General features: G+C 40.9%; 3 protein-coding genes across 6 annotated transcripts; 1 reads left to right on the plus strand and 2 right to left on the minus strand.

The window, feature by feature from the left end:
• Positions 1-81: 81 nt before the first annotated feature.
• On the plus strand, positions 82-2,128 carry LOC311145038 (dipeptidyl peptidase 2-like; the record flags this gene model as incomplete). The annotated part of the gene is made up of 6 exons (XM_084181236.1): positions 82-102; positions 265-425; positions 741-864; positions 1,061-1,142; positions 1,831-1,997; positions 2,117-2,128. 6 exons carry the CDS (start codon positions 82-84, stop codon positions 2,126-2,128), a joined length of 567 nt encoding a protein of 188 aa, XP_084037362.1.
• Positions 2,129-3,572: 1,444 nt separating this feature from the next.
• On the minus strand, positions 3,573-14,881 carry LOC311144799 (endoplasmic reticulum mannosyl-oligosaccharide 1,2-alpha-mannosidase-like). Of its 4 annotated transcripts, none has more exons than XM_084180938.1 (15): positions 14,618-14,881; positions 14,401-14,521; positions 12,366-12,525; positions 11,720-11,828; positions 11,507-11,622; positions 11,253-11,371; positions 10,944-11,056; positions 10,499-10,675; positions 10,252-10,400; positions 9,837-10,025; positions 9,456-9,646; positions 8,521-8,641; positions 8,195-8,389; positions 7,898-8,029; positions 3,573-7,627 (listed from the first exon to the last, which is right to left on the minus strand). In XM_084180938.1, the coding sequence occupies exons 3-15, from the start codon at positions 12,468-12,470 to the stop codon at positions 7,421-7,423; spliced, it is 1,923 nt and encodes a 640-aa protein (XP_084037064.1). In that variant the 5' UTR covers positions 12,471-12,525; positions 14,401-14,521; positions 14,618-14,881; the 3' UTR covers positions 3,573-7,420. The 4 variants fall into 4 exon arrangements, with proteins under 4 accessions (XP_084037064.1, XP_084037063.1, XP_084037061.1 ...); XM_084180937.1 differs by having other exon boundaries at positions 10,499-10,678; positions 12,366-12,507; positions 14,618-14,880; XM_084180935.1 differs by having other exon boundaries at positions 10,499-10,678; positions 14,618-14,880.
• A 1,451-nt stretch (positions 14,882-16,332) lies between these two features.
• On the minus strand, positions 16,333-18,106 carry LOC311144809 (collagen alpha-1(III) chain-like; the record flags this gene model as incomplete). Its single annotated transcript, XM_084180951.1, has 5 exons — positions 17,961-18,106; positions 17,119-17,225; positions 16,926-17,006; positions 16,647-16,829; positions 16,333-16,491 (listed from the first exon to the last, which is right to left on the minus strand). The coding sequence occupies exons 2-5, from the start codon at positions 17,221-17,223 to the stop codon at positions 16,333-16,335; spliced, it is 528 nt and encodes a 175-aa protein (XP_084037077.1). The 5' UTR covers positions 17,224-17,225; positions 17,961-18,106.
• Positions 18,107-27,218: the final 9,112 nt, after the last annotated feature.

Genomic DNA, 27,218 nt, shown 5'->3' on the forward strand with positions numbered 1-27,218 from the left:
TTTTCAAGAGAGGCTTTATCACTGCCTAGATCAGCACACAGATCCTAGATCAGCACTCCTACTCTGAGATGCTTTATGGATATGGGCTCTGGTATCAGATACGTTTGTGCTTAGTCAACCTCTCTCTGTTATGATCATTTTGATACCAGACTACAGAATGTACTTGAAAAGGGCAGGACAAAACTCAAGCAGAGCTGGTAGCTGCAACATGATGCATACAGTTACCTTGAATATTTGAATAATGTTACACGTTTCTCTCCACAGAGATACTATGGCAAATCACTCCCGTTTGGCCAGGACTCGTTCAACATCCCAGAGGTTGGGTTACTGAAGGTGGAACAGGCCCTGGCAGACTATGCTGTCATAATCACAGAACTGAAACAGCAGCTAGGAGCCTCAGCATACCCAGTTGTCTTTGGTGGGAGGTAAGAGCTCAATAACAGGCCATTGGAAATCATATTGAATGAGGTAATTTTTATTATTCATAGCTAAACTCAAGTTCCACTTTTTTGGTACAAAGCAAACTGTTACAATGCCTTTAGATAAAGATCCTAAGTAATTGCGGTGCCAAATATATTCTCCAATAATAAAGGCATTATGATTCTCTACAGATCCAGTTAATTCCCAATTCTGTGCTTCCTAAGTATTAGTCTGATACTCAATGAGACAACATCATCAACTTCAGTAGAGATAGGCTAGTCTCTCATACAAAGGTTGTCTTTTCTCTGTCTCACCTTCAGTTATGGAGGAATGCTGTCGGTGAGGTACCTCAACATCGTAGCAGGGGCTCTGGCTGCCAGTGCTCCCATCCTGTCCACTGCAAAAATGGGGGAATCCACACAGTTTCTCCAGGATGTCACATCTGCAAGTTCACACTTGACCTGCATTTTCTACAATCTTCATTTCTCTGTTAACAATATCCCCCCAACATAATATAATATAATATATAATATGCCATTTAGTAGACGCTTTTATCCAAAGCGACTTACAGTCATGCGTGCATACAGTTTTTTTTGTGTATGTGTGTGTATAGGATTTTGTATAACATGTGTGTGTATAGGATTTTGAGAACTCTGCCCCAGAGTGTAGGGATGCTGTGAGAGGGGTATTCCAGAGGCTGCAAGACCTGGCTCAAATAGAAGGTAAAGTATGCATGTACAATATCAGATGAGCCCCTGTAGAAATGGGGTCATCATTTGAATGTGCCTTTGCAACCTATGAATGTCATCACGGTTGCAACATGTAAAGAGTTGGTTCCATGTTTCATGAGCTGAAATAAAAGATCCCAGAAATGTTCCATACGCACAAAAAGCTTATTTCTCTCAAAGTTTGTGCACAAATTTGTTTACAGCCCTGTTACTGAGCATTTCTCCTTTGCCAAGATAATCCATCCACCGCAGACCACGTGTAACCACGCCAGCCCAGGACCTCCACATCTTGCTTCTTCACCTGCTGGATTGTCTGAGGGGGGGTGGGGGTGGGGGGTGCTCCGGAGTATTTATGTCTGTAATAAAGCCCTTTGGTGGGGAAAAACGTATTGTGATTGGCTGGGCCTGGCTACGAAGTGGGTGGGCCTATGTCCTCCCAGGCCCACCCATGGCTGCACCCCTGCCCAGTCATGTGAAATCCATAGATTAGGGCCTATTTAATTTATTTCAATTGACTGATTTCCTTATATGAACTGTAACTCAGTAAAATCTTTGAAATTGTTGCATGTTGCGTTTATATTTTTGTTCAGTATAGCTTTGAAACTACAGAAGCACTGTGTGATCTTCCATCATTACAGTAATGGTGCATGGTTGTCTCCTTTCCATGTTTGTCCCACTTCAGACTATGGTCGTATCCAGTCAGAGTTCTCCCTGTGCAAGACTCCCTGCTCCCATAAGGACATCCACCAGCTGAATGGGTTCCTACGTAATGCCTTCACCCTTATGGTCATACTGGACTACCCCTACAGCACCCACTTTATGGGTAGCATGCCTGCCAACCCAGTCAAGGTACTGTTGCTCACTAACACCAACTCATTGGAATTTCACCCCTACTATGTCGTTCAACCCATACTATGTTGTTTGTGTTGAACTAAAGTGAGAACTCTATGTGCTTGTTATTATTGTAGGGAGGCCTGTGATACCATGTTGGGTGGAGCTGATATGCTGCATTCCCTCAGACACTGCAGGTAAGTAGGCGACAGGACTGTCCAGTAAGTTCTCAATGAATCCTTCAAGGATCCTACCATTTGACTTTTGTATCACTCAGAGGCATTTCATATCAGTGTTCACTAGAGGGTGCTCCTCCTACACTTCCCCCAGCTGCTCCTCAGGCAGAATGGCTATAAAGCATCATTCCCAATCAACCCAGAAATCACTGTAGAACTGATTATCTGTATAGCAGGTGCTCACATTTCCTCATCAAAATTCTATGTTAGGTCTACCAGCAACTGTAATGGTGTAATATGTTTTTTATGCTGAATCTCCTACAGGAATAGTGTACAACTCTACAGGAGATTTGACCTTCTTTGACCTCTACACCCTGTATGTGGAGTGTGCTGACCCAACTGGCTATGGACTTCAATAGTCTGACCTGGGACTACCAGGCACACTGTACATCACCAAACGGTTGTCACTTGCTCTTTGCTCAGCATGTGAGCTGGTTCTATTCTTTTTGGCAATTTTCTGGTGTAAAACTGAGCGGGTCAAGCAGAATACGTCAACCCTGTTCCCACAGATAATTAATTTAAATAAAAAAAATTGCCACATTCAATTGCCACTCCCTGTCACCAGGGGATTTATGGCTGATTTAAGATGAAGTCATCAACCCGGTTACTTTATTTGGCACTTAATAGGCACTTACTATAGTCTTTTTAAAATCTTATTTAACCTCTTGAGATGGCACCTGATTGGTGGAACGACCCTGCTGCCTTGCTCATTTCAACATAATTTGAAATTCCCACACAGTACACATGGCTTGCTTCTAGAACACTTCTCTGTAGTGCCACCCTAGTCTGCTTGTTTTTTCCATAGTACGGTTTCCTCAGTTTATGTTTATGTTCTTTTTTGCCTTGATCAGCCCTCTCCACGGCCAGCAACATCCTTTTCTCCAATGGAGATCTGGACCCATGGGCAAATGGAAGGGTAAGATATTAATCCAATTTGTAAGATTTCTGTTCTGTAGGTGAGAAAGTCCTTGAGCTCATCACTAATTGCAATCAACATCTCAGAGGGGGCTCACCATTTGGATTTGAGGTGAGAGGACTTGTCATTAAAATCACACTTGACTTTCTTCCACTCCACAATCAACTACTGTAAATTCAAACAGTATACAATTATTTACTCTATAATATTACTTAGTAATATACAGTACAACCACAGGCATGGTTGCAATTCAATGCTAATATTATCCTATGTGATCTTACCTCCCAGAGAGGCCAATGTCGCTGATCCGGCATCAGTTATAAAAGGCCTGTAAGATGGAGTCAGACACCATCGCCCAGTGGGTGAAAATGGAGAGGGACAGATACAGATGAAATGCCTTCAACATGGATTGTAATGATCGACAGTGACAGAGTTGTAAAATGTTGTTCAATAAGTGTTTTAATGTTGACATATACAAAATTAAAGCAGGTCCATCGTTTTATCGTAAACCAAGTGACATGATTTGTGACACATTTTGAAAGTTCATGATTTAAACAGTTCATTGACCCAGAAACACTGGTCCCATTAGCTCCCAGCCCTTGGTTTAGCATGTTCATGCCCAAGTTGAAAGATAATTAAATCAAGACATGGGTGTACTACTTTCCAGCTGAGTCACTGGTATTGCAGTCTCTCATCACACAGGCTATTCCGAAATACACTGTCGCAAATGACACAGGCGCATAGTTTAATTAAAATGAAGAGATTCTGACCAATGTGATACATTGATTGTAAATGTCCACAATATTGCAAGAATCTGACCAATGTGATACATTGATTGCAAATATCTACAATATTGCAAGAAAAATACAATAACTTATTTATATTTCTTATTTTGCCTTGAGGTCCCAGGCGGGTGCCACAGTTGGGTATATGGCATTAGTGGTTGGAAATAAAATGTTCCTCCACAACTTGAGGGCTGAGTGAATCAGAACAGCAGACTTGATTAACCAAGACAGTATTAACACGCTGTTGACCTTGGTTAACTAACAGCTGTCAGCATGCAGCAGCTGACTTCAGATGCTGTATCAAAATCTCCAATAGTATTTAATTTTCATTGTTATAAAACATGGCTTAGGAAAATGGCTTATTTTGTCATTCCTCACAGAATGATGGGTAGAATAATTCCAGGTTCCAGTTATTGTAATAACCAGTATATCTTTGGTTTATAAAAGTTTAGAATCCATTTTGAGAAACATCTGAGTTCTAAAAAAGGAATCAGAAATCCGACCAGCAGTATACTAACTGATCAGAGATGTGAAAGAGGGAAAGGAAGCTCATAGCCCTTAGTTTCATGATATGTACTATAAAGTTTATGCATAGTTTGAAAGTTATGGAAGTATATCCACATGGTTGAAAGACTGTTGGAAAATGACATTGCTTATTCCACAACCACACACTGAATATGTAAAAAAAAAAAAAATCCACAGCAACTATATACATTTCAATAACAAAACAGCAATTTATGAATGATATGTCAAAATAGTTTCATAATGTTGTCCAGAGCAACGTTGAAGGCACAAGTGAAACAACACTGAAGGAGGGGAGAGCTAAACATTCAAAATGGGAAGAAAACTACATCTCACACTATACACCTAGGATGTTGAATGTGGTCTCAAAAACTCTTAAATAAAAGACCACTACAAATAGAATCATCAGAGTGAAAATGTGCATATTACATTCGCAATAGATATTTACAAGAATGATGGTGAAGTATGGGAGCTACAGCCTATCCAGATATACAGTGCCTTCAGAAAGTATTCACACTCCTTTACTTTTTCCACATTTTGTTGTGTTACAGCCTGAGTTTAAAATGTCTTGAGTCAAGTATTCAACCCCTTTTGTCATGGCAAGCCTGAATAAGTTCAGGAGTAAAAATTTGCTTAACAAGTCACATAAGTTGCATGGACTTGCTTTGTGTGCAATAAGTGTTTAACATGATTACCTAATCTCTGTACCCCACACATACAGATAATTGGAAGGTCCCTCAGTCGAGCAGTGAATTTCAAACAGATTCAACCACAAAGACCAGGGAGGTTTTCCAATGCCTCGCAAAGAAGGGCACCTATTGATAAATGGGTAAAAATACAAAAAGCAGACATCCTTTGAGCATGGTTAAGTTATTACACTATAGATGGTGTATCAAAACACCCATTCAATACAAATATACAGGCTTCCTTCCTAACTCAGTTGCCGGAGAGGAAGGAAACCGTTCAGGGATTTCACCATGATGCCAAAAATATTCCAAAACATGCATCCTTTTTGCAAGAAGGCACTAAAGTAAAACTGCAAAAAATGTGGCAAAGAAATTAACTTTATTTCCTTAATACAAAGCGTTATGTTTGGGGCACATCACTGAGTCCCACTTCATATTTTCAAGCATGGTGGTGGCTGCATCATGTTATGGGTATGCTTGTTATCGGCAAGAACTAGGGAGTTAATGATAAAAATAAACGGAATAGAGCTAAGACAGGCAAAATCCTAGAGGAAAACCTGGTTCCATCTGCTTTCCAACAGACACTGGGAGACAAATTCACATAACCTAAAACAAGGCCAAATACATACTGGAGTCGCTTACCAAGATTACATTGAATGTTCCTGAGTGGCCGAGTTGCAGTTTTGACTTAAATCGGCTTGAAAATCTATGGCAAGACTTGAAAATGTCTGTCTAGCAATGATCAACAACCAACTTGACAGAGCTTGAAGAATTTTGAAAATAATAATGTGCAAATATTGTACAATCCAGGTGTGCAAAGCTCTTGGAGACTTACCCAGAAATACTCACAGCTGTAATCACTGCCAAAGATGATTCTAACATGTATTGACTCAGGGGTGTGAATGCTTATGTATTGAAAAAATATATATATTTGCTAAAACGTCTAAAAACATGTTTTCACTGTCATTATGGGGTATTGTGTGTCAGTGGGTGAGATAATACATTTATTTAATCAATTTTGAATTCAGACTGTAACAACAAATTGTGGAATAAGTCAAGGGGTATGAATACTTTCTGAAGGCACTGTAGTATACCACAATACACTACAAATTAATTCAAATTATATTAACTAAATTCAGCTTAAATCGCACAAACATATTGGTATAACTAAAACTACCCAAATTTCCACTCCAACTTGCACTAGTTTGACACCACAACATAAAGGAAATAATGACAAATAAGGAAAAAGAAAACGTAATATTCATTAAATATAATAGCAGCTGAGTCAGTCGAATTCAAACACAAGGAAATGAAACAATAAGTGCTTGCAGTCCCCATACACATAAAGGTTCACAGTATGCAATTAAATCAGACTATTCTATGCCTGACATGACTGATTCTCTTTTCAAAATCTTTATAAACCATTTCTTAAGAATGCAATTAGTGCCACCCATAAGTGAGAAACCTACATGCCATGTATAGATCATAGATTGTGTTCCCTACAGGTTATAGAAAAGAGTAGATGCTCTGAACTCTCCATTCAGACCCCAGCCAGGTTATGGAAAATGTGCTTCATTAGTATTTCTCCAGTAGGTTTCCTGAAGGAGAAAGCCTCCCCTTCTATGTCAATGATAATAAAACAAAAACACTATAGTAAATACAACAGTATACTACTGTTTTCCTTTACTACAGTATTTATAATATAGCTAACTGTAAATACTACAGTATACACTACAGTGATTTATACCATAGTATACTATATCATTCCATGATAGGGACTTGGTCACTTAGCGCCGTATTCTGCCAAACTAGCACTTCCACTTCCTCTCAGGCTGCTGCTGCCTCCGACTAAGACACAGCTTGGAGACCAGTCACGCTCATATGTTCTAGTGTTGGTGCACGAAATAACCACGATGAGCCAAGGACACAGCTTGGCTGGCTCTCATGTTTTCCACTCTTCCTTCAGACTAAACAACTGTCATTATCAGAGGACAGACAGGCCCGGCACCAGCAATGTGGCGAGAACAGAAAGAGAACAAAGCTACTATACCTCAATCTCACCCCAACACTGCTGATATCCCCCATGGATATAACAATCACTAAACAAACAATGAATTCCGGCTTTAAAAAATAGGCATTTTTCCAGAGTTTTCAAATTGGGAGAGGGTAAACCGACCCAAACTTGAGTCACTGAGATATATAAAAAGGAATAACAAGATATCTTGGTGTTAGCCAAGCCCTGAGCTGTGATGTATTACTGTATATGTGCGTCACGTTGACTTGCCCTGTGTATCTCTCACTCTGCAGTGGGCCAGATGGGCAGGGGGTGGGCCTCTGTGTTGAACACATACTTGTCCAGACTGACCAGCTCCGGGTCATCTGAGAACAGCAGGTAGAAGTATTTGAGAGTCTCCCCCAGGAAGAAACTCTCCATCTTGTCCCGGGGGCTGGGGTACTCTGGGTCCCGTACGTTGTTGATGGACGTGTAGCCACCAGTAGAAACCTGGTGAGACACAGACCATCACACATGGTATTATGAGAAGGATCCATCATCTCTGGGGAATACTCACTCAATTAACACATACAGATTTATCATTAACTTTAACAGCATGTGACAATATCTCAAACAATGCATTTCTCAGTAGCCTGGATCCAGATCAGTGTGCGGTCTTGCCAACTCTTTTTGTCATGCAAACAGATCTGGGACCAGGCGAGTTCATTTACTTACAGTATTAACAGTAGTCTAGGCTGGTTAGTGACTGTGCTCTCTCACCTTCGTGTACTTGTTGAAGTTTTGGAGAATCTCCCAGCCCCAGTCCCTATACTTCCTGTCTTTAGTGAACCTGTACAGATAGAATAGGCTCTCCACCGTCTCAGGGCGCAGGAGGTTGTGTCTGTCTGCAAGCTGAGGAAATGACACACACACACGAGAAACAATCATATCAATTGCATCAAAAAAACATACACTTTACAACAGTGAAATAAATTGTCAGGAACCAAATAGCACTTCAGTTGGGTATTGATTATAACCATACCTCTGCTGTGAGTGTTGTTCAGTGCACATCCCTACCTTCACGTCTACATCTCTGATGCTGCCCTCGTGCATGTTAAAGTGGACAATCTCAGGGCTCAGGCCAGTCTCCATCTGGGCATACATCTGGTAGCAAGTCTCCATCAGCTGCTTGGCCAGCTCCATGTGGTCCGCTGGCAGGCCGTGGTAGGCCCCTAGAGCCAGGGTCCCAGGGAGGAAACACACCAGATGATCCTGACACAGATACAGAGGGGGGAGTCAGTGGATAACTACCCTGTCCATGTTACAGAATGGAGTCCACAATCTAGAGAAAACAGCAGCCTTTTCACACACACTCATCTGGTGTGCATAGTCAGTATCCTAACCATTTTGGGGCTGAACTGGCCATGGGAAAGCTCCCCTACGAAGGTCAGACTGTTCGGAGAGGACTTCTTCAGCAGGTTCTTCTTCACTCCCTCCATGGCTTGCAGGTAATCCTCCAGCAAACTGAGGAACACACAGTCACGGCTTTATAGCCAAGCACTCTGGAGCATAACCTGAGGAACACCCATATAACCACAGCTTTACAGCCAGGCACATCAGTTTATTTGTACTGCTCTGTATAACACAACACTGCTTTGACTTAAAGGAATATGGTCTATACCTATACAAATACTGAGAAGAATAGTCAGCTTAAATGGTACTTGCGTAGTTTTCTGTTATTGTTTTATACGTGTCCCATAGAATCCACCGTCAACACCAACTGATACAGCACTGAGCCAATAAAAAATATATACAACTTCATGAACTACTTTAAACATAGTACAATAACTAAATCTGTCCTCAAGCATCAAAGTCCTCAAGCTGTGCTGGGTCTGCGAGAGCTGTTCCAACTGAGGATAAATGTTTTATAAAGCAGCTCTGAAGACCTAGTTGTGCATGAAGTTCAGCAAATATCACCAGACAGAGTCATGAATATTTCAGTCTTATGCACAGCCTGATACGACATACAGCCGTTCCGCCACATCCACACAGCTTGTCCAGCACTGCAGGTAACAGAGAGACGGGGCTGTTAAAGTCGTGTCAGTTACATCAGGGGAGGGACAGCTCTGCTGTCAAACATGACAGCAAGCCAGAACAGTGACAACTCTGCTGCCTGCCCCCAGTACTTAGCAGGGACCCTAGACAAGATGAGTAGGACTTGAGTGCCTAGACCTGACTCAGAGAATTAGCGTCAGCTTAAACCTCATATACAGCCTTGAGAAAAGTAGACCGGAAAGTGTTTAGAAAAGAAGTCCAGGAATTAAGGAATTCGACTCACTCTGTCTCCTTCTTGCCTCCCTGGATCCACTGTTTGAGGAGGTATTCGTAGTAGCTGTCTGCCCGTGCGCCCAGCGTGAACATCCCCAAATGGGTAAACTGGCCGCTGTTGGTGTTGATGAACATGGGGACAAGGCCGTCCTGCTTCCCCTCCAGCTTGTGGACTTTCTGCATGACCTCATCCACTGCAGCCTGTATAAGGAAGAAGGGAAAGGAGAAATAAGTCTGTTTAATGTCGTCAGAGATGATTGATAGAGTGCTGAATAATCAAACCTTGAACAAAAGGCTGACATGAATCGAGTCCTGCCATTAGAACATTGCTTTTGAGTGTTGGTATGAATATTACCAACAGATCCTGATACTGTGTTGTCGTTGGGTTTACCTGGTAGCGTGTGTCCTGAGTGAGGCGACTCAGCTCCCTAAATTCCAGCTGGATGCTGGTGACCTCAGCAACAGTGCTGTCCGATGTCCATCGAGGGGGGTGGGCCGTACCCTTCCCAATGTTCACATCTGAGTAGGGGATCTTGGACGGGGTGTTGAAGGCAGGCATTAACCTTGTTCCTATATCTTTCTGCAAGGTCATCAAAAATAAATAAACAGAACTGCCAATCAATATTGGTTTTCCTAACCAGACCCCCTTCTCCCACAGATTTAATTCATATGACCAGCAGCAGCATTATCAGCAGCCCATGAAAGGGTCTTTGAGAGGCAGAATGACTGGAGGAGGAAGTGCCAGAGGCCCAGCAGCAGAAACAGTAAGTGCCAGCTCTCTGTAGGTCTCTCTGTATGTGACTCACAGCCTTGTCCAGGAACAGAGTGTCTCCAGTCAGATGGTAAGTACTCAGCAAGCCGCCCAGGATACGGATGGTGCTCTCAAACAGGTTCACGTCCACGTTCTTATTGAAGGACAGCTCTGTGGACACCCAGGTCTTAGCCTCCTCAAACTCTGTCCAAAAGAGGGCAAACAACTTTAGTGGTCTAACTCCATGCAAACTCTCTGATACAGCAGGTATATAGAAAAGCTGGATCATTAATGTACTGTACCTTTTTTGAGGTTGAGGATCCACATGGTGTCCAGTGCATCAATTAGGGTCAAGCCCAGGCCAAACCACTCTCCATAGGACTTAGACACGGGCCTCAGTTCATCTTTGCCCCAGGCAAACTCTTTGTAGCCCTTCCATGCATGTCTGAAAGCATCACGTACTGCCTCAAGCCTATCGACTTCTGAAACACACGCGTGCCAAGATAATTAGCTACCATCCAAGTCCGTTCCAGAATTATGAATTCATTACTTCTATTTAAGTCTCTTTCAGGCCATGCACATTTCCTGTCAAAGCTCTAGTTTGCCCTCTATCAAACTCAACGTGTGGTTAATAAACTCAACTGTTGTTCATGGTCATGAAGGGGGCTATGGAGGGTTTGAGCAGGGGGATGACAGAGAGACAGAGAGAGAGAAGAGAGACAGTAGAGGCAGAAACATGGCAAAGACCTGGCTCCTTGTGTGAGTGGACCTCTTGCTCAACCGCTGGGACATCCACCTTGTTCTCTGCTTCCTTGGCAGTTCCTCTTTCAGCGGCTTGGTCAATCATGGCCCCACGCCAACTAAACACACATAGGGGTCAGTCAAGATAAGAAGACCAGAAAACATGTTTATATTTGGTTGGAATCGAGTTGTATATTTTATTCAGATTACTCATCACAATCCACTTCTCTAACGCATGCAATAAAGGCTTATGTATCAGTATTTTGTTATCAATCAGTCCATCAGTTATCTCCACTGATTAGAGACTAGTCTTACTTAACAAGTAGCTTCTCTCCCTCCTCTTTCTCCACCTGGGTATCTGACATGTTCCCTTTATTTTGCAGGCGGTTCTGCAGGCCGGGTGGCCCCCGCTTGTAGGGTGCCCTCTTCTGCTTCTAAAGGAAGAGACATGGTAAAGGGAGGGAAGTGTTTAATTCAAAAACACAGCTTACTGTTTGTGTCACTCCAGATATTTTGTCATAGTCAAAGGTTGGCTTTAGTAGCAAAGCAGAGGAGTGGAATGTACCAACCTCTGAAGGTGGCTCTGGTACTAGCGGTTGGTTCAGTTTGTCTGACTCAGGTAGGACCTCAGTGATGACAGCTTTCAGAGCATGGTCCCCTTCCTCCTTCGCAACAACAGTAAGGCCTGGGGAGGATGCAGAGGGGAGAATGCTCAGTCTCTGGTGGCTCAAAAACAGTCACCACCATACATTATAACAATTCCATTTTTTTGCTGGCCTTACCTTGGAAATGTTCTGTGACACTGGGATAAGCAGCAATCCCACAAACTAACATGAGAGCTACGGTGAAGAGGATTAGGTTGCGCTGCAATCTCGATAACTGTTTCCATTTCTGTGGATATATGGGTGCAATTTGGGTGAGAGAGAAAATGGCAAAGCCGTAAGCACAGAGTGAATTAGACAAACGCTCAGTTATAATTGACTGCACTGGCTTGTCTGTCAGGAGAGACATGTACACTATAAACAAGAAATACAGACGTATCACTAAATGTCACACAGTGCTACATGTCTGATCAACTGCGTCATTATAGTAACATGCTGCTACTATACAGAAGCACTGCAGTGTCATATTCTTCTGATAAACAACACAACCATGGTGTCATACCTCTACTGACTAACAGTGACAGGTCTGAGCTACAGTCATTTCCTTTCTGTCTATCACATTATATTATGGTTATGATCATAATTATGTCTTCAGACATTTTTTCATTCATTTAGTAAGCCATTAAAATGTCATGCTACATTTGCGGTACAAAACATTCAGTGCGCTATCTCTTAGAGCATATAAATCAACTGGAAATAGTAAGTAATCGGATCAGTGTGTGATTGAGATAAGAAGGTTGGTTGACTTCCTTCAGCAATCACTCACCCTCCAGCAGGACTGTCTTCTCCACTGTTTACTGTTATTATAGTTGCCACTTGCATGTCCAGTGAGGGTTAAAGACACAAAGTCCTTCGTTGATGGTGGGTGCATGTCTCCAGCCCACCCCACGGTGAAGTCATAGACAGTGCTAGAATGGGAAAGTGGGCTGCAAATGACAAACGAAAGCAGATGCAATATATAGGAGGAAGGCCACTGTGTGCAGCTCACCCTGCACTAACATAAAGAACATGAGCACATCTACTGCTGCTAAGCTTCCCAGTAAAGCAATAAAAACAAGTAAGCATCCCAGAAGAAAAGTGCTCAAAATAGCCCATGTTAACATATGTAGCTTAAGAAACAAGGTTCATGAAATCAATAATTTGCTAGTATGGCAAGGAATAAGTTAGTTCTAAATATTTCCAAAACTAAAAGCATTGTATTTGGGTCAAATCATTCACTAAACCCTAAACCTCAAATACATCTCGTAATGAATAATGTGGAAATTGAGCAAGTTGAGGTGACTAAACTGCTTGGAGTAACCTTGGATTGTAAACGTCATGGTCAAAGCATATTGATACAACAGTAGCTAAGATGGGGAGAAGTATGTCCATAATTAAGCGCTGCTCTGCCTTCTTAACAACACTATCAACAAGGCAGGTCCTACAGGCCCTAGTTTTGTCGCACCTAGACTACTGTTCAGTAGTGTGGTCAGGTGCCACAAGGAGGGACTTGTGAAAATTGCAGTTGGCTCAGAACAGGGCAGCACGGCTGGCCCTTAAAAGTACACGGAGAGCTAACATTAATGACATGCATGTTAGTCTCTCCTGGCTTAGAGTGGAAGACAGATTGACTTCATCGCTGCTTGTTTTTTTAAGAGGTGTAGACAAGCTGAATGTACCGAGCTGTCTGTTTGGAAAGCTAGCACACAGCTCGGACATCCATGCATACCCCACAAGACATGCCACCAGAGGTCTGTTCACAGTCCCCAAGTCCAGAACAGACTACGGGAAACGCACAGTACTACATAGAGTCATGACTACATGGAACTCTATTTCACATTATGTAACTCAGTCAAGCAGTAAAATCCTATTTAAAAAAACAGATAAAACTACACTTTATGGAACAGCACGGACTGTGAAGAGACACACATACACACACACAGGCACACACACACAGCATTCGCAAACACATGCACTCTACACACACACACACACATTTTAATATTGTTATCTTGCAGAATTATTTATTTTGTATTGTAAATATGTTATGGTAGAGTAGTGTGTAATAAGGGGTTGTGTTGTGTATTGTTTTATTGTATGTAAATTGTGGTTGGACCCCAGTGGTTGGACCCCAGGATGAGTAGCTGCTGCCTTGGCAGCCGCTAATGGGGCTCCGTTTTAAATACAAATACAAAATAGGCTACACATGACCTTCTCTAATACAAACTCAACTGTAGAGAGATGTGCTTCATTAGACCAAAACAGATTAATGGACACATGCATAACATACATATTTACATTTACATATTTAGTCATTTAGCAGACGCTCTTATCCAGAGCGACTTACAGTTAGGAGTGCATACATTTTTCATACATATATGGATCACTTTGTTTTAATAGAGAACTAAAACTTAATCTGAAAACAAAGCAATGCAGTTTCGTTTACAAACCCTTTATTGATCAATTATGACATGTTTAAAATTATTCATGTCACTCACTGCAAATTGTTGAATATGTACATTATAGTCACTGTCACTTAATGCAGCCTGTCAGCCACTTGTCCTCACTATTGACAATATTTCTTAAATTTGTTTCTAAACAGGTCAAATGCGTTTCAAAAGAAAATAAATTACTTTAGTTGTATAATACTGTATGCCATCTGACGAGAGGATGCCTGAAGGCTGAAGGCTACTCACTCCTGGCGCAACAGCAGATAATTACGATGGAAAACATCTGCGCAAACCTACACAAAAATTTGCTGGCTGCCAATAAAACGTAGGCTAAAACTACAGACGTTGAATTTAGAAATACATTTCCTTTACCTTTTAGACTACAATGTATCGTCTCTCATGCTCTTCGGAGCTCCCAATTCCAATGGATCTTGAGCGAGTCTTGACCGATTCACAGAGCGACTACAGACCGAGGCATTACAAGGCCTACAGCCTAAAAACAAGCAGTTACACGAGTAGTCAATTTACTACAAACGAGGAGCATGTCTTACAGGATAAACGCAAGTGTTTGTTTAAAATGATTGCATACCTTGAAGAGAATAATCCTATACCCAACAGCAGCAGAAATGTCTATGTCAATGTCAGAAAGTCACCTGAGCGAACAGAGCGGAAGCAACAATGTCTGAGGATGATATATTTTAGTTATCGCCTTTCTCTCATGTCAACACTTCGCCCGATTATTTTCATGAAACATCATAGCTACATTGGTAGTTAATTTTCATTAATCTAATGTAGTGAAATCACATCCCTTTCTAATTGCTTTAAGTTTGAATGAAAATAAAATCGCGTATATTTTCCACTTGTTTGTGTGCTTTTTGGAGAGGGGGAGGGACAATACGAATTATGAATAAATTAGTACAATACCTTCATTTATTCATGAATTTCATGAGATACCAGTTACTGGTATCTCATGTGCATATTACAAAATATGAGAGAATATGAATTACATATACATATATATATATATATATATATATATATATATATATATATATATATATATATATATATATCATTGAATGGATACTTAAAACACTTGAAGAAAAATGGCCAGCAAATAAATTAAGTAAATCACACAATTACAAACACATCTTTAAGCAAAGCTGAAACTGAGCAAAACTTTGAAGATACATTTGTCTCTGCCATTGAAGTTCCATACCATGTTCATAGCCTGCTGCATGCAATCCAGTATCAATCGTAAGCACATTATCAAGAGCATCCATCACATAAAAAAGTCCCTCCTGGAGTATTTCCATTCGAATCAGAACTGTTTTTCACAGAACTGAGGGAGTCATTTTACCCTTGTCAAAGCTTCTCAGGTTGGGGTTCATGGTAGAAGAAAGCCAGGTCAGGGTGTAAAATCATGTGGTACATTGAGGGACAAAGATAAGCCTCTAGCAGGGACATCAAATAAGGTGCAGTGAGGTAAAAACACTGGAGACAGAAAGAATCTACAGAAAACGTAATCTTTGGTCTTCTTGAATGACCTTTGACAACATGTTTTATAGTACTACATTGTTACTCTGTCTGTATCAACAGACATCAAAACATCACAATTTCACAAATGGTAGTTAGGCTACTGCATCTATCATGTGCTGCAAGAATGCATAAAATCTTATCACCAAATACAATGAATTAATTGTCATAGCTCCTAATAATCATCATTGTATTAGTCTTCCTACTTTTTGACCAAGGGATCAATATTGATATGTTTCTTAGTTTCTAACTGGGGATGTAAGGGTAGAGTGAGCACAGATTTGGGACACATTGTTAAGTTGCAGCAGTGAAGGTTGTATAAACCACAGTGCTCTTTGTCAAGAACATACCTGAATTAAGTATAAGAATGTATGTGAAAACAGAATTATAGCACCTTAAACATATAAGGGAACCTGCATCATTTAAACCAATACATAAATATGCATGTTTCAATATCACAAATGAAATCAGTGTACGCAAAATACAAAGACACTTTCTCTCAAGAATATCCCTGGCCACAGACCAACCAGTTCATGTTTGTTAACTGGTTAACCTTTGGAGAGAGAAAACAGACACTTTGTCCTGTTGGTTGGTACTTCTACTTTGTCAATAAACAATTCCGTCATGAGAAGTGGAGAGATGCTGCTGCCTTTCTCTGTCTCTCTCCAGTTTCTCTGAGTAATTTCCCCACTAGCTGGAGGTTGTCTGGTGGTTGTCTCATTATTGTCTTTGCTCTTGCCAGTCCTTAGAGAGAGTGTCTCTCTTCCTTTAGCTGAAGCACACAGGCCCGACAGTGAATCCAAACTCCTGCGTGAGGTCACTGCTTCCGAACACTGCCAGATCTCTCAGGGGAAGCAGATCAAGGTCCTCACTCTCAAACTGAAACCCTGACTCACGACGGTCTCCGGAATCCAGCTCCTCAGATGACTGCCAAGAAGGAAACACAAAGTACATTACAAGCATTGAAGTGACTCTTTCTTCACCATACCTCAACAGCCTCCTCTTCATCATCATCATCATTATCATCATCATCACCATCATCTAATACAGTACATGGTAATCATTATAGTCTGAAAACATACCACACAATCTCGTAATGTCCCCAGGTAACTTTGTCTTCGTGTGTCTGCCATGAACTTCACCTCTCTTTCCCCTGGTCCCTGTCTGTTCCCAAGCTGGCAGGAGTAGGTAATGTTCTGACTGGTGAGCCTGCTGTTTAACCTAAGGAACCTCATCTGCACCACATCCGGTCCTGGATACTCAAACTGGGAGAGAGAATGGAAGGAAGATGTGTTTTCAAAACTAAAATCAAACCAGGGACATGGGAGCAATACAGAATCAAGGTTGGATTTGAGCCTCACCTGAAAGCCTTTTTCCATTGAACTCAACCAATGAAATGAGTTATTTGTCCCAGAATCCTTCAGCCATGCCTTCATTGGCACCTGAAGTTTGAACGTATTTCATTTCATACACACATATAGCATATGTTATTACCACATTATATAAGATCTATAGTTGAGAGGGTCCCAGAGCCAGGGGTGTGTGTGGAAGTACCTGAGGATGGAGTGGAGACAGACAGGTCTTTGGTGCTGCAGTGAAGTCACAGTAGACCAGGAGGGCATCAGCTGGGCTGCCCTGGTTAGGATCAATGTAAAACATCCCTGGAACATGGATCAACCTTTATGTCAGAACCTGAGCAGGGTTCAATCTCTCTGCTGTTGTACAGTACAACTGCTCCCACACAAATCCATTAAACATAAACATATTGTACATTTAAAATGCTGTTAGAATATAAATGGAGAAGGTGTCACATTGTGATGAAAATAATGAAATCAATGTAGTTCCGGTCAATGATTCCTCTCATTTTTTTCGGCACTGAGCAGATTTTAGGTATGTCTGCTGAGCGCAAACTTTAGCGTTGTGAAAATTCTGTGCAACTTCCAGTGCGCATTTACTGTGAACACTGAGGCTATAGCCGCTTTATATTACAGTTTTAACAGTGGCCAAGTAGGCTAATGTGGCTATTTGATCATAATGTAGGCCTACCATCAAAAACAATGGATAAAATGCATCTCATAACATTTTAACAAAGAAATAGCTGTTCTATCATTCAGCCTACAGTAACAGCCAACGTGTGGTGTTCAATGTAGGCCTACATTCCATGAGACTTTTGAAAAAAACATGCAGGGCTTGACATTAACCTGTTTATCCACTGAACTTGTTGTGTTGTTTGATGCAAGAATCACTTTACAAAATAAAATGCATTATCATTCCCATACCATTATTACAGAGAATCAGACAAATTATGCTACCCTCTGCATATTGGCTACTTAGCTTATTCAAGCCTGTCTCAAAATACAACACTGCCTATTTAAGACCAAAAAAAAGCTAATTACCTGCTTATTAAACATGTCTAGAAATTTACAGGTTTTGTGCTCTTTTAGGAAGTAACCACTCCCCTATTGCTGACTACAAATTCTCTATAACTGGGCTAATAACTCACTAACTAGCAAAGGATATGAACAAAATGTGCACATGTGGCTACATGCAGCTCTTGCTTTGATCTCAAAACAAGCTCATCTACTCATGACCACAGCTGTAAACACAGTCCAGTTCAAAGTAAATGGCACATATCCATATATGGCAATAGTCTATTTGCGTATAGGCCTACTGCAGCTCTGATTGTTTATGCCGCAACAGTCTGTGTAGAGTACGGGCTGAGTCGTGTGCAATAGAATCCTACTCCGATGTGTTGTGCCTACAACAAAATCTCTTGCATAGTTCGTTTTGTTTCGGTATGTTGAATTGAAAGTGGCAATATTGCATTGATTTGATCACAATTGCCACAGTAAAGGGAAACATTGATAGTGTTAACTAACAGAGAAAACTCTAGAAAGTTGAGTGAAGTTCAATCTACTGCCTCTCTCCGTGGGCTGGTATGTCTTCTGTGGGCTAATATTTATTCTCACAGCAGTCCATTGGGAGCTGCGTGGCAGTCCCGGGCTACAGCGAGCCCGTGCATGCACGCAGCTGAGAGGGAACATTGCTTCCTGTGGAAGAAGCCCATACCGTTAGTGAAGTTGGGCTGGGACAGCCAGAGCTCCAAGCAGGTGGTAGCCGGGTGTTCTTTGGTGCCATCTGGTGGATCTATGAACAAGCGCAGGTCCTGGTGCAATGAATCCAGCAGAGTCTGGATCAGGAGGTAGTTGGGCTTGTCTGACAAGTACATGAGGTCCTGGTCAGGCAGGGGGCAGAACAAGGAGGTGTTGTAAAATAAATAGTCATGGCTGAATTGGCCAAAATTGCATTAGAGTTTCAAAATTCAAGAGAGTTCCAAACTGAAATGAAGTATTTCGATTTGCTTTAATAGATTACCAACGACTTACCTTGAGCTGTGCCAGAGTAAGATTCAGAGAGGTTCCAGGGGGGCCAGGGGGGCCAGGGGGGCCCTGACACAAACAAGGAAAAACAAGCACAATATAAAAGTTAAACTCATTGCCCCGGGATGCTTCCTACCTTCAGGCTATGCTCAAACCCTACATCCCAACGTGAGCACTCCATTCTGCCACAAGAGGTCAGCTCCCACTCAGCCCAGTCAAAGCTCTTCTCTGTCCTGGCACCCCAATGGTGGAACCAGCTTACCCTGATGCTAGGACAGCAGAGTCCCTGCCCCTCTCTGAACCTTGATATGACTGTGATATGTGGTTGTCTCACCTAGCTATCTTAAGATGAATGCAACTGTAAGTCGATCTGGATAAGCGTGTCTACTAAATGACTAAAATGTAACGTAAAATGTAGATTGGGTCAGGAATAATTTATATTTCATTAAATAGATGTAACACAGCTGGTAATGTGGTGTGATGTGAGGAAGATCATACTCACAGGCAGGCCTCTCACTCCAACAGGACCTGATTTTCCGGCAAATCCTTTTAGACCCTGATATTTAGGTAAATAGTCAGTGCCCTCAGTCAATCCACCAATCTCCAAATAATACATGTACAGAACACAAAGGTATGCATAAAAAACTGAACAAATGTGGTTATTTGTATTTAAAGTAATATACCTTTTCTCCAAACAAACCCTATAGAAAGAGAAAATAAAACACATTAGAATTTAATTATTCTCTGTATAAAAAGCCTACTATATTTTCAGAAATGTAAGGGAAATAGCAATAGCATATCACTGAAAAAGGACAATTTACAGGCAGTCCAGGTAGACCTGGGATCCCCCATCCCCCATGAGGACCAATGTATCCCTACAAAGACAGAACACATAAATCACAGTCAATACAACTCAATAGCAATGCCACGATTAACGTTACATACTTAACAGAAAACACTGAGTCAAGCTTTCAGAGGAAGACCAAATAGACAGACAGATACTAGAAAGTACATCTCACCTGTTCTCCTTTTAGGCCATCGCTCCCTGGCTCTCCCAAAGGGCCTTGTGTCCCCTGAAACAGACACTCAACTGACTCAATACATCATGGAGCTGTGTCCATCATTGAATACAGGAAATGTATAGGGATATGAACATGGGAATGATGGAGGCAAAATGTATCTATAGTGACTCTAAATAGATCAATTCACGCACAGTACATCTGACTCATGTGTAATACGCTTCTTGGGATAAATGAAGGTACCTTCAACCCCTGACCTCCAGGAGGGCCTGTTAGTCCCATCTTCCCCTTCTCTCCCTGCAAGTTCAGGGGAAAGACATTAGTCTCACATTTAATGAGCTTCTAGGCCAAGTATGGTTCAAAGTGCTGTACTTCTTGAATCATATGGTCACCCTGTTGAGGCTTCATTCAAGGTCTTACCTCTACTCCTGGTTCACCCATTTCACCCTTCTCTCCTTGTATGCCAGGTGTCCCCTTTGAGAGACAGAGAAAGAAAGAAAAATATATAGAAACAAGGGTAGTTATTTCCTGAGTTTTGGGGACACAGTGATTGAGTTGTACAGTTAACCACCTGGCATTGAAAAGAGCACACAGCATTTCCAAAACAGATCAAATTATATGATTACTAAAAATAACCTACGTAAGGCCCTTGTCTTCCTGGAGGCCCGGTTGAACTAAAATCTCCCCTCTTTCCCTGTAGGCCAAAGAAAAGGTAAAATGTTTTTTATTTTTTATTTTTTAGGGGGTAGATCAGCTTTAATATTGCAGATAGATTGTAACTTCCATCACTGTAATTGTCTGCATCATTTCCAATCCCCCATATGTTTTTTTCCCTCGCATACACTACCGTTCAAAAGTTTGGTGTCACTTAGAAATGTCCTTGTTTTCGAAAGAAAGGCCATTTTTTTGTTCAATAAAATTACATCAAATTGATCAGAAATACAGTGTAGACATTGTTAATGTTGTAAATGGCTATTGTAGCTGGAAACGGCTGATTTTTAATGGAATATCTACATAGGCGTACAGAGGCCCATTATCAGCAACCATCAGTCCTGTGTTCCAATGGCACGTTGTGTTTGCTAATCCAAGTTTTTCATTTAAAAAGGCTTATTGATCATTAGATAACCCTTTGCAATTATGTTAGCACAGCTGAAAACTGTTGTGCTGATTAAAGAAGCAATAAAACTGGCCTTCTTGAGACTAGTTGAGTATCTGGAGCACCCACTAATGCTGATGCTACAGATACTCAACTAGTCTCAAGAAGGCCAGTTTTATTGCTTCTTTAACCAGCGCAACAGTTTTCAGCTGTGCTAACATAAATGCAAAAGTGTTTCTAATGATCAATTAGCCTTTTAAAATGATAAACTTGGATTAGCAAACACAACGTGCCATTGGAACACAGGACTGATGGTTGCTGATAATGGGCCTCTGTACGCCTATGTAGATATTCCATTAAAAATCAGCCGTTTCCAGCTACAATAGCCATTTACAACATTAACAATGTCTACACTGTATTTCTGATCAATTTGATGTTATTTTGATGGACGAAAAATGTATTTTCTTTCGAAAACAAGGACATTTCTAAGTGACCCCAAACTTTTGAACGGTAGTGTATACATACATATACACATACATACATACACACACACATATAAATACACATATCCTTTTTCCAAATATATTTCCCTTTATTACCCTCCAACCCCACCACCCCTCCCCTAATTGGAGTAAACTAGTGAAAAACAACGCTTAGGCCTCTACTTCCAGCTTATAAATACTATATACATTTTATGGACACTGTCAATTTTACAATAATTATATTTTGTTTGTTTTTACTCCTGAACTTCCTCTACCCTCAACCTCTCCGATAATTTTCATGATGTCCATCCGGTTTGCTTCTATATGCCATATCTTTCTAACTGTGCTCTTTCACAAAACCTCTCAACCTATAACCTATATACTTATTATGGACACAGTATGCTTTACATTAGTTATCTTGTTGTTATTAGTTGTTGTTAGTTATTAGTCCCATCCTTCAACTCCATTCAACACCTCCCATCTTTCTCTTAACACCATCCATATTGGATTTCTATTTGCCATATATTTTTTTACTGTACTGTGATGTTTCACAAAAGTTCTGAACCCTTCTATTCTCATTGTTTCTACAGATTGTACATTGAAAATAAACATTTTTGCTAAAAGTATTATTATATTATTGATCGATTGACTATGACTTTTCAGATCACCCAGTAGTGCTATCTGCAGGGTTAACTACAGGTAAATATTGCAATCCTGTAACCAAAAACAAGCAACAAATGATCTAATGATTCTGTCTCTTCGAAGCAAAATCTGCAGAGCTGGGAATATTGTATCTCCAATATAAATAACATTCTATTGGTAGCAAGAATTTTGTATAATAAGTTTTGAATCCGGCATCGTTTTGCGTATTAGTTTATAAACACTATGCCATGGAATCGGTACGTCAAAAATCTCTTCCCAACTATTTTGCAATCTATGTGGGACGGCTGTCAATCCTTTGGTCCTTAAATGAAACTGGTATACTTTTTTATTTATCACAACTGTCTTTAACCAACTATGTTCTTTAATGCAGGGCCAACAGACAAGTTCCTTACTTTTTCCCCCTTCCACTTTCCTCTTCCATTTTAGCGGTAATGCTGCAATTATTTGGTTGTAATTGTGGGTAGAGCAGACATTTCCATAGGTTTTTGTTAGCTGCATGTGCGACATAACTCCACCAGTACTACCTATGATATCATTTACGAAGATTATTCATTTTTTAAACATTATTTCAAAAAATAATGTTTTTTTATCAATTAGTATATTTGAGTTGAACCACAATATTTGCTGCATTATTTGTTATGTCGTTCCTGGAGGATTAAATTGAAATTGCAACCAAATTTCTATGGCTTGTTTTAGATATAGTGATATTTGGGAGATGATTTCCTTTTAAAATAACTGAAAGTGAGAGGTTGTAATCTGAATAAAGGGAAAAAGGCCATTCTTGAACATGGGGTGAGACAATCTTACTAATTTGCTAGAGAACCAGTTCGGATTGAAGTATAACTTTTGTATGACTGAAGCTTTTAGTGATAGGTCTAATGCTTTAATATTTAATAATTTCTGTCCTCCGAATTCATATTCATTATATAAATAGGCCCATTTAATTTTGTCTGGCTTGCCGTTCCAAATAAAATTGAATATTTTTTCTCATATAATTTAAAAAACTGTTTGCTAGGCGTAGGCAAGACCATAAGCAAATAGGTAAACAGGGATAATATTAAAGAGTTAATCAGGGTGGTTAAATCTTGTTAAAAATGTTATACCCTGTTGACCTTACACAAAATCGCACCGCTGTAAAACATTAGCAGTTTATTAAAGGTTAAAGAAACATTATACTGTATGTTATTGCTAGTGCATAATCATGCCCCAGTTTCTCACAGTCAATAGTGATTACTGACCTTTTCTCCTCTCCCTCCTCTTAAGCCTCTGCTTCCAGCTTTCCCTCTTTTCCCCTTACATGGAAACAAAAACAGCTTTTAAAATCAAGAAGCAAGATCCGTATAAATTGAAATGAGAAATTGTAATATGTGAAAAAGAGAGGGCAGAATAAGCAAGGGTTTCATTCTGACCCTCCTCCCAATGTGTCCCATCTTTCCTGGATACCCATTTCGACCATCATACCCCTAAAAAAAAAAGCAAGAAAGCAATCTACAATCACATAGCTACAGTAAGTGTAGATTGTGAGCTGGATTTGATATAGGTAGGATGTCAGAGTAGGATAAATAGTGTAACATGCGTAGATGTATAGACAGGTGAATTGTGAAGCTTGACCTGACCTTTTGACCTTTCTGGCCTTGTCTCCCCTCAGGGCCTGGTCGACCTTTTGGTCCCTGAAGAGAAAAAAAGGTAATGCTGACTTATCTAAAAACGCCATAGACATTTCTTTCTGGTGATCACATTTGAAAATGCATGTGTATATTTTGTATCTGACATTATATTATTGTAGCACTGACCAGAGGTCCTGGTGGGCCAACTGTTCCCTGAGGCCCCACTTCACCAGACAAACCCTGAAAGTTAAGATGAGGACAAAAGACGTCAACCAACAGCTAGAGAAGTATTGTTTATTTCAGATACAGTACTCTTGTCTCTGTGTTCTGTGTTCTTACCTCCAATCCAGGGGACGCTTGGGGCCCTCTGTTGCCCGGCAGACCCTCTGGCCCCTGGACACAACATAGACATTCAGACTTACTACTGAACATCATGTAACAGCTGGTCTCCTGAAGAGACAAATACATTGTAATGACTAACTCACCTGCTCTCCTGGTTCTCCTTTCTCTCCTGGCTCACCTTTGGGCCCCTCATGTCCAGAGAAACCCTTTGGACCAATCTCACCCTGTCTCCCCATGCCTCCCACCATGCCCTGGAATACACAGACATAATGTGATAACGTTATCACAGAAAATGTACATACAAGTACACTACCGGTCAAAAGTTTTAGAACAGGGTTTTTCTTTATTTTTACTATTTTCTACATTGTAGAATAATAGTGAAGACATCAAAACTATGAAATAACACATATGGAGTAATGTAGTAACCAAAAAAAGTGTTAAACAAATCCAAATATATTTTAGATTTTAGATTCTTCAAATAGCCACCCTTTGCCTTGGTGAAAGCTTTGCGCACTCTTTCTCTCTACCAGCTTCATGAGGTAGTCACCTGGAATGCATTTCAATTAACAGGTGTGCCTTCTTAAAAGTTAATTTGTGGAATTTCTTTCCTTCTTAATGCGTTTGAGTCAATCAGTTGTGTTGTGACAAGGTAGGGGGGTATACAGAAGATAGCCCTATTTGGTAAAATACCAAGTCCATATTATGGTGAGAACAGCTAAAATAAGCAAAGAGAAACGACAGTCCATCATTACTGTAAGACATGAAGGTCAGTCAGTACGGAACATTTCAAGAACATTGAAAGTTTCTTCAAGTGCAGTCGCAAAAACCATCAAGCGCTATGATGAAACTGAGGACCACCACAGGAATGGAAGACCCAGAGTTACCTTTGCTGCAGAGGATAAGTTCATTAGAGTTACCAGCCTCAGAAATTGCAGCCCAAATAAATGCTTCACAGAGTTCAAGTAACAGACATCTCAACATCAACTGTTCAGAGACTGTGTGAATCAGGCCTTCATGGTCGAATTGCTGCAAATAAACCACTACTAAAGGACACCAATAAGAAGAAGAGACTTGCTTGGGCTAAGAAACACGAGCAATGGACATCAGACTGGTGGAAATGTTTTTGTGAGACGCGGTGTGGGTGAACGGATGATCTCCGCATGTATATTTCCCACCGTAAAGCATGGAGGAGGAGGTGTTATGGTGTGGGGGTGCTTTGCTGGTGACACTGTCTGTGATTTATTTAGAATTCAAGGCACACTTAACCAGCATGGCTACCACAGCATTCTGCAGCGATACGCCATCCCATCTGGTTTGGTCTTAGTGGGACTATCATTTGTTTTTCAACAGGACAATGACCCAACACACCTCCAGGCTGTGTTAGGGCTATTTTACCAAGAAGGAGAGTGATGGAGTGCTGCATCAGATGGCCTGACCTCCACAATCCCCCGACCTCAACCAAATTGAGATGGTTTGGGATGAGTCCGACCGCAGAGTGAAGGAAAAGCAGCCAGCAAGTGCTCAGCATATGTGGGAAATCCTTCAAGACTGTTGGAAAAGCATTCCAGGTGAAGCTGGTTGAGAGAATGCCAAGAGTGTGCAAAGCTGTCATCAAGGCAAAGGGTGGCTATATCAAATATATTTTGATTTGTTTAACACTTTTTTGGTTACTACATGATTCCATATGTGTTATTTCATAGTTTTGATATCTTCACTATTATTCTACAATGTAGAAAATAGTAAAAATAAAGAAAAACCTTTGAATGAGTAGGTGTTCTAAAACTTTTGACCGGTAGTGTATATGTGCAATCAAGGATGCTGTGCGTGAGGTTTAGATTTGCAATCTTATCAAGATAAATTGCAATAGGATTTGGATATACTACCTTTGGTCCAGATTTCCCCATATCACCATTCGATCCTCTGCTCCCTGACACCCCCTGTCATTAGAAGACAACAGCTCACTAAAACCAATAAAACCTACAGTATGTGTGTTACATAGCTTTCTGTAATTCATACATGAATACAACATAAAAAATAAAATACTGGCAATACGTACCTTAAGGCCTGAGTTTCCAGAATCCCCAACCGCACCATAAGGGCCTTTGTCCCCCTAGAGAAATTGGAAACTTCATGTTATTGTCCAGCTACAGCATGATATCATCACCATGATAACGACATGGTTACATCATACCTTCTGCCCTTGTGGTCCATCAGCCCCAGCCAATCCAAAAGGACCTTGAACACCCTGTAACAATAACAGGTTGACAGAATATTCTACAAAGCCATTACAGACATTGCGAGTACTGAGTAATAACAGTTTTCCAAACATTGTGAGTTTTCCCTTTAATGCATCCCAGTCTACTTCAAACCTACTTCCAATCCAGAATAGCCTGACGGTCCAGCTTCCCCCATCAACCCCACCTGGCCCTGATGAACAGAAACCGAACACTGCTGTAGTGCCAAATCAACATATCACATAGATCATCTACTATATCACCTACTGTATATCAGTAAATCATCAATTATTAGGATAGAATACACTTCATTAGTCACTCACTCGTAGTCCTACGTGGCCCTTCCTTCCTTTCACTCCTCTTTTCCCATTGTCCCCAAGAACTCCTGAGGGCCCCTCTAACCCTGGGAATCCACGAGGTCCTATTGCCCCCTGGAGAGGAAATACAACAACTTAGAAGATATTAAATGGGATTTGGGAGCAATAAAATGTTTTTGAAGGCTTCAGAAAATCTTAACAGGCAGTACATATAGAACCGCACATTAAGCATATATGTATATTCTGTTAATTCCATTGCCTTTAGTCCTTTAGGACCAGGATCTCCTCTGTTGCCGAAACCTCCCATCTCTCCCTGCAACAGACAATCACAGAAAACCATGAAACCACATTCCAACCTGATCATGGCAGCCTGTGCCTGCAGATGAGCTTGGTAGAGAGGGTAATACAGCTGACCTCTTTGCCCATTGGCCCAGGCTCCCCCTGCAGCCCCGGGGAGCCCTGTGGCCCTGGCTCTCCCTGGAGTCCCTTGGGCCCTGGCTTTCCAAAGGTACCT

The sequence above is a fragment of the Coregonus lavaretus genome (genome assembly GCF_964263955.1).
Source record: "Coregonus lavaretus genome assembly, chromosome: 17".
Lineage (NCBI taxonomy): Eukaryota > Metazoa > Chordata > Actinopteri > Salmoniformes > Salmonidae > Coregonus > Coregonus lavaretus.